The sequence below is a fragment of the Puma concolor genome, chromosome C1 (genome assembly GCF_028749965.1).
Source record: "Puma concolor isolate L17-30 chromosome C1, mPumCon1.1.hap2, whole genome shotgun sequence".
NCBI lineage: Eukaryota > Metazoa > Chordata > Mammalia > Carnivora > Felidae > Puma > Puma concolor.
The window spans coordinates 162,164,404-162,173,643 of NC_141674.1; the positions used below are offsets into that span (position 1 = coordinate 162,164,404).

The 9,240-nt window shown below is 38.3% G+C and overlaps 1 protein-coding gene and 1 long non-coding RNA gene across 2 annotated transcripts in view; one reads left to right on the forward strand and one right to left on the reverse strand.

The window, feature by feature from the left end:
* ITGA6 (integrin subunit alpha 6) overlaps window positions 1-2,782 on the forward strand; it is a 77,283-nt gene extending 74,501 nt beyond the window's left edge. The window contains exon 25 of the mRNA XM_086718906.1: window positions 690-2,782. Within this exon, the coding sequence (XP_086575032.1) occupies window positions 690-851 (162 nt within the window). The 3' untranslated portion in view covers window positions 852-2,782. The remainder of the gene's footprint in view (window positions 1-689) is intronic.
* LOC112872000 (uncharacterized) lies at window positions 97-1,620 on the reverse strand. Its single transcript, XR_003224638.2, has 2 exons — window positions 1,499-1,620; window positions 97-797 (listed from the first exon to the last, which is right to left on the reverse strand). It is a non-coding gene; the product is annotated as an uncharacterized LOC112872000 (long non-coding RNA).
* Window positions 2,783-9,240: the final 6,458 nt, after the last annotated feature.

Genomic DNA, 9,240 nt, shown 5'->3' on the forward strand with positions numbered 1-9,240 from the left:
ATTTCCTTTGCCAAAAAAATCAGGGGTGCTCGGAAATTCAATGTAGTGCTACTGTCCTCAAGTTCTTTGTGGTACACAATTGCTTTTATTACAGGACACAGTTACTACATGATTTATTAATGAAACAGCTTAATTTATAAGCACAACAGGAAATCCAGGCAGTGTAAATTGCCTGGTAGCTAATGAGAGATATGTGCTGAGCCTTGGAGGAGAGAAGATTCTTAAATTGGCCCATTTGAACACTGGCATATTTAAATAGTAATTTGTAAAATATTTGTGATCTGATTCCATTTTGTTAGTGGGAAAGGGGTATGAATAATCTTTGGTTTATGGCCTTTATTAGAATATCATTTTTAAAGACCAATCTTTTTAACCTGAAAATTAGATCTTTAACATATAATATCGTGATTATAAAAAATGGAAGCATTTTTCCATAACTCTTGTTAGTAGAGACACAATGGAAAAACGGACTTTTCTTCCAATGTTACAGCTGTCTTCTCTTCTGTTTATCCCCACTGCTGGTATGTCTTTTGGACCTACTAGTTCCTTCTTAAAAGAAACCATGTTTATTTTTTCCCCTTCATCCAAAGGTAGGCGTAGCTGAACAGAAAGCTTAGACATTCCCATTTTGTGCATTTGCTTTTCTTGAGATACTTAGTTTGTTTCTGTTTCTCTTTCCCCTTCGTCAGTGCGGATTCTTTAAACGCTCTAGGTACGATGATAGCGTTCCCCGATACCATGCTGTGAGGATCCGGAAGGAAGAGCGGGAGATCAAAGATGAAAAATATAATGATAACCTTGAAAAAAAACAGTGGATCACAAGGTGGAATGAAAATGAAAGCTACTCTTAAAGGGGGCCAGAAAAAGCTTCACAGTTCCCAAACTGCACCCTCCCCCTCCCAACTCAAATCAAAACGGACTTAAAAGGCTGCTCCATCCCTGGAATATTAACTTCAGACAGACTACACACAGTACGAACTGAGCAGTTTCAACTGTGGACGTGGTCATGTAGCCTGAGGCTCTGGTTTTGCACAGCCAAATTTAAGACTGTTGGAATGGATTTTTCTTTCACTGCCTTAATTTAACTTTCCGGGTTGCCTTTGTTGTTTTGGTGTGGCTGACTTACACGTGCCGGGACAGGGACCCCCGGGTGGCGCTCACGTGACATCTTCCCGCTTAGCCTAGCTGAAGAGGGCTCCCCGTCTCGGCGCTAACAGACTGGTCCTAACCTGGCGCTGCCTCTGCACACACTGTTCCCATAGGACTCGAGAACTCGCAAGTTAACTGTCCCTCATCACAAGACTATGCCGTCGGGGGAGTTGTATTTCGATTTAAAGTGCTATTCTTAAATGTGCAATAGGTGATGTTGCCATCCTGCCATCTTTTCCCATTTCCTAGATGTGTGAATACTCACTCACACTAGATAACATACAGGTTTCATGCTTCCTTTTCACTAAAACACACAGGTGCAACAGACTTGAATGCTAGTTATACTTACTTGTATATGGTATTTATTTTTTCTTCTTTATAAACCATTTTATCATTGACAGGCCAAAGATTCTCTTCCAGTTGGATTAAACCATCAGAATTAGAACCTGGATTGTCATGGTTTGGATTTACTGCAAAACAACAACAACAACAACATTCCTTATAAAGTTCCTACTGCATCTCCCTTCATGACAGCCCTCACACGCCTTCCTCCAGACCCAAAATGTTTAAGAAATAGGAATTAACCATAGAGGTTTAATCCTTACCACACAGTGGATATTTCTGAGTTTGGAGCCCTGTGTGATGTGTCCTGCATTTTGTGCTGTAACTTTCAGGAACCCTTGGAAATAATGTGTTCGTCTGCTGAACTTCAGTGCAGTTTAGTCCTTACTGCAAGTATTGTATAATCAGGACTTGAAAGAAATGGTGGGTGCCTCTGGCAGATCCAGACTGATCCAGCGTGAGACTACTGAGTATCTGATACCGAAAGTCAGAACATCATGGCTTTTAAGTTTTTAAATGTTGGAAACAGTGAGTCAATGTTCTGTCTTTAACTTTGTTTCCTCCCCTAATCTGTATTCCCCCAAATTACTTTGGGACTGCACTAACCACAATTTTAAATGGCTTAATTATAAGAATGAAGTGGCATTTTTATACATTCAACAGAGATTGAATAGATAGTAAAGCTGAATTTAAAAAAATTTCAAAATGTTATATGGGGAATAATAGCAAGCAGGTGCTAATTTGTTTGCATATAGTATAAGCAGTGTCTCAATCTTTCAAAAGAACAAAGTACAGCTATATGTGCCATTTTTGCTGTGGAGCTTTTTTTTTTTTTTTTCTTTTCAGAAATCGTATGCCCTTAAGATACTCTTGTTGTACTTTGGGATTTTCATTCACAAAGACAGTTTTACAAATGATACTTTGTTTACAAAAATTTCTCTAAAATCGGTCATACCAGTGTTTGAAATCTCAATTTCTTCCTTAGGTAACTTGTAACCTAATGCACTGTCTTTCTAGGTTGCTAAGAAGCTGGTATTTTGAGTGTTACAGACCTTTGTTATAAAAAAAAATGAATAAAAGGGAGGGAGGAGGTGGAAGGGTGGTTCAACAACAATGAAACAAGAATGTAGTGGTGTTTATTGTTAAAAATGTCATCTCAAGTCAAGTCACTGGTCTGTTTGCATTTGATACATTTTAATACTAACTAGCACTGTAAAATTATTTCATGATTAGAAAATACCTGTGGATATTTGTATAAAAGTGTGAAATAAATTTTTTATGAAAGTGTTCATTGCTTAGTAACACCACATTATATATGTGAAACAAACTCTAAAATTATAACCTGAATTGTTTTTTTTATTCCATGGAGCCAAACTGAAGTATTTGAGGTTTTTATTTTATATGATTGAAGGTTTTCTTTTTTTCCTTTGGGCTCTACTGTTCAGTTGATGTCAAAAGAAAATGATCTTAAAGATGGTTTATTCAAGATGCCTACAAATTGAGAGATGTCGTTTAGCAATGATACCATGGAATGAAGAGTAAAAGTTTTAGGGCAAAGTTGCTTTCTTCTTAGAAGGTATTTTGGATGTGACATGTGTCATTACTGATCACCAAGGACTGATCTGGCAGAATTGACCAGTCTGAAAATATTTTCTTCACCAAAGGATTTTGTTTAGATTTAAGCAATTTTATGAACCTTTTCTAGCTGGTTTATCACAATCTAATAAATAAAAATAAGGCATCTATGTAGTGCTCAGATAACACAGCATGCACTGGCCTGAATAATTTTCCAATGCAAAATATACTGTCTAGTAAATTAATAGTTTTCTATTTGGTATTATATAGTGAATTGTAGTCTTAGTTCTCTGAAGATCAGACAGGTATTACCACCCAAAGAAATGTGGTAGTTTTTAATGACAGACCAGTGGCTGTGAACCTCTTATTCACAGTCCCAAGGATCCGCCCAGATTAATTACTACAGTGTGTAATCACTCAGAGTGTCAGTACTGTGGCCTGGCTAGGGTGATGGCATAAATGACTTGCACTGGACATCATGCCAATGCTTTATAGGACGCCAGGGATTCTACCCCTTTCTCTCCCTCTTAAAAAATCGTACAGGAATGCCTAGAAATGACAGTTGTAGAGTAATGGGAATCATTTACAAACACTGACGTTTTGTTGTTGGTTACAGATTACTTGCCACAACCACATGCTGGGTCATGCCCTTGGGGTTGAGACTAGTTGAGACTATTGAGATGTAAGTGGGAATGCTTTAAATTGTCCAGACCAGGGGAGTAAGGATAAGACCAAGCCTTCTACTCTAAATGAAAATATCTTATTGAGAAGTGATCTCCAGTACACTAACCTATGAAAGGACAATGTGGGAAGACAGACTGGGATTAACAGATTGTTTTGTTTTGAAGAAAAGAGTGAAATGCTATAGGTGGCTGGGTTCCACATGAATACAACCTGAGGGCTAAGAAAACAGGAATGTATGAAAGTTGTGATCAGGTGGGGTAGCATAAAGTAAATGATTACAGGCAATTCTATAACACCTAAGGGTAGGGTCCAGTCATGGCTCAACCACCAAGGAGAAGGCAAGGTTCAAAGAGATGAAGAAAATTAACTTCAGAATGATTTCAAAAAAGTAGCTATCGCAAAAAAAAGCTAGTAGGCCTCTGTTCTTCTAGTAGTTCCTGCTTCTGGTCAAATGGCAAGTGTTTTCTTTCTCTTTCTTTCTCTTAAAAAAAAAAAAAAAGGTTTTGCTGACTCTGAAAGACCCAGCTGTTAGAAATGGGGAGCACTGAGTGCTGAGTACCAATGGCTGAGGCCAGGTGTGCAAAGGCGATAACAACAGACCTATCTAGAGGGACAGTTGTGAAAGGATTCATGGTTAAATCCTCCAAGAATAAGTGAATTATAAAACACAAATCAGTGAGAAAACTGGTCTAGCACAGTGTGAGGGTGGAGAAGGTGCCACAAAGTATATAACCAGCCAGGGAATGGTTAATGAGGACCCTGGAGTAAAGGAGTCAAGTGCAAATTTTATAAGTCAGTGGAGCTCATGGGCATCAGTCTCTGCCCTTCTGATGCCATCTCTCAGGCTGTCTGTTGCATGGAAATGGGCAGCAACAGACCCATGTTAGCAGAGATCAGATAAAATTTCCTACTATTCATTCTTCTAGAACATTCACAAAAAAGTCTCAAACTATAGGGATGACATTACTTCTTTTGTTATCCAGAGCTTAGCAGATAAGCATTCAATTCACCAATAACCAGTAGATCGATTTAAGTGAATATTCTGCTAACACCCTGTCATTGTGAAATGGAGATAGATGTCGTTTAACTGTTTCTTCCAGTTGGAAGTAAAACTTCTAAGGATGGTAATAGACTCTGGGGATACACATACAAATGAGACCTCTTATAGGAAGCTTACCTAAAACAACAGATGGCAAACCAAAGCAATCTTGAGAAAGAAGAACAGAGCTAAAGGGATGTATCCCAGATATACTACGAATCTATAATAATCATAACACTACGGTACAAGCACAAAAAAAGACCTATGTCGATGAAACAAAAGAGAGAGCCTAGAAATAAATCCAAACATCAGTTTATGACAAAGGAAGCAGAAATATGCAATAGGGAAAAGACAGTCTTAATAAATGGTGCTGGGAAAACTAGTTTCTTACACCATACACAAAAACTCAAAATGGATTAAAGACCTAAATGGGAGACATGAAATCATAACTCCTAGAAGAAAACCTACGTAGTAATCTCTTTGACATCAGCCTTAGTTAGCAACATTCTTCTGGCCAGGTTTTCTCAGGCAAGGGAAACAAAAGCAAAAATAAACTATTGGGACTATGCCAAGATCAAAAGCATTTGCGTAATGAAGGAACCGACGAAAGGAAAAGGCAACCTGTTGAATGGGAGAAGATATTTGCAAATGAAACATCCAATAAGGGGATTATATACAAAATATATAAAGAACTTCTACAACTTGACACTAAAAATAGAAATAATCCAATTAAAAATGAGTAGAGGACCTAAATAGACACTTTCCAAACAAGACACATGTAGCTAACAGATACATGAAAAGATGCTTAACATCACTAAATATCAGGGAAATCCAAATCAAATCATAATCAGATATCACCTCACACCTATCACACCTGTCAGAATGGCTAGTATCAAAAACACAAGAAACAAGTAAGTGTTGGTGGGGATGTGGAGAAAAGGGAACCCTCATGTGCTATTGGTGGGAATGTGAATTGGTGCAGCCACTGTGGAAAATAGTATGGAGGTTCCTCAAATTAGAAATACCAGATGATTCAGTAATTCCATTACTGGGTATTTACTCAAAGAAAAAAATACTAATTTAAAAAGACACAGACACCCCTATGTTTACTGCAGCATTATTTACAATAGCCAAGATATGGAAGCAACCTCAGTGTCCACTGATAGACGAATGGATAAAGAAGATGCGGTATTTACGTTCTGTGGAATATTAGTCATAAAAAAATGAGATCTTGCCATTTGTGACAACATGGGTGGACCTAGAGCACATTATGCTAAGTGAAGTAAGTCAGAGAAAGACAGATGCCATATAATTTCACTTATATGTGGAATATAAAAAACAAAGCAAAGCAGAGACAGATGACCACAGAGAATTGGTGGTTGCCAGAGGGAAAGGGGGTGTGGCGAGGAAACAAGAAAATGGGTGAAGGGGAGTGGGAGATGGAGGCTTTCAGTTATGGAATGTGTAAGTCACAGGGATGAAAGGTACAGCACAGGTAATACAGTCATTAATACTGTAATAGCATTTTATGGTGACAGATGGCATCTATACTTGTGATGAGCACAGCATAATGTATAGACTTGTCTACTATGTTGTATACCTGTAACTAACACCATGTGTTAACTATACCTTGATTTAAAAAAAAATCACACACACACACACACAAATTCTCTATCATTACCACAGTCCTCCCCATACCTTTTATCTGACCTCTAAGAATGGGAGAGGATCTTAACAAAAGTATGATTTATTTTCTTTTATGGTCATTTTTGGGTAGAAGTATGCAATAGTTTGGGTTTCTTCGTCATGTGAAGCTATTATAATTCATTTATTTTGACATTCAATAGTCATAAAGAACCTGTTAAAGTACCTACTACAGGCCAACGTCTATGGAAGGCGATAGAGATACAGAAGTAACACAGACTTGATTCTTGTCCTTGTGGAACTTACCATATGATAACTAATACTTAATCAAAAAAGTGGTTGGATGGCATGATAGCTAATTTATACTTTTAAATATAAAATCCACTGCCTTTTGTCTACATAATGATATTACTTACCAGATCTTGTATAGAATGGACCAAAAATCATAATCAGAATTTGTGAAAAAGTTATTCCCAAAGAGTAAAATAATGTAATGGATGCTTTCAGTAGGAATCAATTTGTGTTCTTTCCCTTTCTTTTAACTCTTACCAGTAGTGTAATAAAATACTGCAATACTTAAAAGACTCTAAGAAAGAAAAATGTTTAGATAAAACAACAGATGGTGCTGTCAAACACGGATGAACTCACTTTATAGAAGTAACAGAATTTAAAATCTTGCATTAAGATATCAATGGTTGACATAAGAGGAGTACCTGATCCTATGTGGGTAGAACTTGCCTTCAGAACCAACCCCATTCCCGGAAAATTTGGAATAGTCATTCTCAACCTGAGCTGCACATTTGAATTTCTAAGGAACATAAAATTTTAAAAAATCCCAATGCTTAGACATGCCGGATAGACTCTTTTAGAATCTCAGGATGGGACCCCATGCATCAGTGCTGTTCAAGGCTCCCCACATGACTCAAAGTGCAGCTGATGTTGACAACTGCTTTAGAAGTCACTGGGTGGCCTGGATATTTATGGAAAGGGCTCTTCACTCATGGGAAATGCCTCGTTTCTGCTTATGGTGCTTCCACCGCACCAGCAACAAAAGCTGAGAAGCCAGAGGCATATTTGCCATAGAGAGGGAGCAAGTGGTCAGGGTGTATAAGAGCAAGGCTCGAGCCACACTGCTGAGTGTGAATTGGCTTCTGCTCCTAGAATATAACCTGGTGAGTGACTGACATGTTTGTGCCCCAGGTTCCTCATCTATAAAACAGGACTGATAGTAGGAGCCTCACAGGTTCTTTAAAAAATATATATTTTTTAATTATATAGAGACAGCATGAGCAAGGGGAGAGGGACAGAGGGAGAAAGAATCTCAAGCATGTTCCACGCTGAGCATGGAGCCCAATGCAGGGCTCAATCCCACAACCCTGGGATCATGACCTGAGCCAAAATCAAGAGTCGGACGCTCAACCCACTGCGCCCTCAAATGCCCCTCTCATAGGTTCTGGTAAAGAGTAAATGAGATGATTCGGAAGTGCTTGTTAAATGTTTTTGTAATTACACTTGTTTGTTGTGTAGAATCATAACACATTAAATAAAGTAGGAAGGAAGTAGAGAAATCTAGTTTTACTTCCTCATTTCACAGATGGGGAGACATAGTTTCTTTTGATTCTCACTGACCTTCTGTCTCACTCTTCAATGTCTATCATACCCCATGATTTACTAGTGGGTGTTATAGCTACAACCTACAAGCTTAAGTACCTTTAACTACAAAGTACTGTGAACTGAAGTCTTGAATTTGAACTGCTTATCAACATAGGTTACTTTGTACAATAAGACTGACCTTATTTCTGTGTCTTACCCCTTAATACAGTAACTGTAATGCAGGCTGGGGTTGGGGCATGCACACAAAGTCAGTGTGTAGGCATCTTGAAATTGCTTTGTACTGATTTTGGATTTTTTTTTTTCTGAAATGGAAGAATGTAAAAAAAAGCAGGTTCCTTTTTAAAATGCTTTCTCAGTGCTTTACACACACTATCAATTCTTTGGTTTCCTTTAGTGGGAGGGTGCCCTACCGTTTTGTTGCTTATTACCTTTATTGCTATGCAGAAGAGGAAATGCTCACAGGGCCCATCTTGTGCTTGACTTACATCATGAACATTAAAGATTAGAGTTTACTATTGGAAGAACAGCTTGAAAACTCCCATTTCTCCCTCTGACATGTCATAATGTACAGACTGAAAGACTTATTAAAGGCAAAAACGAAAAAATGAGCACTTTCCCCTAGGAAGACAGGTTCTGCTTCATCAAATTACTGACAGAACCCAAGTTCTAGGGCACCTGCCTCACGGAGAAAGCTACTCCTGGTTAGGAAGTCTCAATCAGCAGAGTGGCTATGAGCAGACTCCTCATACTTTAACAAGCCAAGAATCACCTAGAGATCTTGTGAAGATGAAGGTTCTGATTCAGGCAGTCTGCAACAGAACCTAAGAATCAACATTTCTAACAAGCTCCAGGTGCTGCAAACCTGCTGGTCCATGGATTACACTTTGGGTAGCAATGGTTTCAGGGATAAGTCTTTGTCTAAGTTACTTCTCTGCCACTTCCTACTTGTGTGACCTTGGACAAATATGCTAACCCCTGACCTCTGGGGAAGAAGGCAGAGTAGGAGGATCCTAGCCTCATTTTGTTCCATAGATACAACTAGATAACACCCACATCACTGTAAATAACCCGGAAGAACAAACAAAACCCAAAACCAGCATAAGGAAACAATAAAGATTAGAGCAGAAATAAATGATATAGAAACTAAAAAAACAATACAGCAGATCAATGACAACAGGAGCTGGTCCTTTGAA